Source organism: Sinocyclocheilus grahami, unplaced genomic scaffold (assembly GCF_001515645.1).
Source record: "Sinocyclocheilus grahami isolate Dianchi unplaced genomic scaffold, SAMN03320097.WGS_v1.1 scaffold16559.1, whole genome shotgun sequence".
Taxonomy (NCBI): Eukaryota; Metazoa; Chordata; class Actinopteri; order Cypriniformes; family Cyprinidae; genus Sinocyclocheilus; species Sinocyclocheilus grahami.
Window position 1 is genome coordinate 2,242 of NW_015516182.1, and position 620 is coordinate 2,861.

General features: G+C 50.2%; 1 protein-coding gene across 1 annotated transcript; it reads left to right on the top strand.

Annotated features, from left to right (window-relative positions):
• The first annotated feature begins 6 nt into the window (after positions 1-6).
• On the top strand, positions 7-614 carry LOC107579317 (Friend leukemia integration 1 transcription factor-like). The gene has a single exon (XM_016265163.1). It carries the CDS (start codon positions 17-19, stop codon positions 386-388), a length of 372 nt encoding a protein of 123 aa, XP_016120649.1. The 5' UTR covers positions 7-16; the 3' UTR covers positions 389-614.
• The last annotated feature ends 6 nt before the right edge of the window (positions 615-620 follow it).

The following is a 620-nucleotide window of genomic DNA, read 5'->3' on the forward strand; positions in this document are numbered from 1 at the left end:
CAAGAGCAAGCCCAACATGAACTACGACAAACTAAGCCGCGCCCTGCGCTACTACTATGACAAAAACATCATGACCAAAGTGCACGGCAAGCGTTACGCCTACAAGTTTGACTTCCACGGCATCGCTCAGGCCCTGCAGCCCCATCCCACCGAGTCCACCATGTACAAATACCCAACCGACCTGCCCTATGTGCCAAGCTACCACGCTCACCAGCAGAAGGTCAACTTCGTTTCCCCCCATCCTCACTCCATGCCCGTCACGTCCTCCAATTTCTTTGGGCCCACCAACCCGTACTGGAGCTCTCCAACAGGAGGGATTTATCCCAATCCCAGCATGCCGCGTCACACCAATTCGCATGTGCCTTCCCACCTAGGCAGTTACTACTAAAACCCTTCACCTTTCACCCCGCCACCCGTACGCCAAAACTTGAACTGCACTCGAAGTGAAGACAAAAAAGGAAGCTGGAATTGGAGGGATTTTGGCCGAAAAGTTAGCAGAAGGAAGCAAATGTTGAAAGAAGCTAGAAAAGAAAGAGAAAGTTGACCAAAATAGACCAAAAAATGGCTGATCCTCTTTCAAATGGAGTACTACTTGTTGGTGTTTGTTTTGGAGAGCGTGT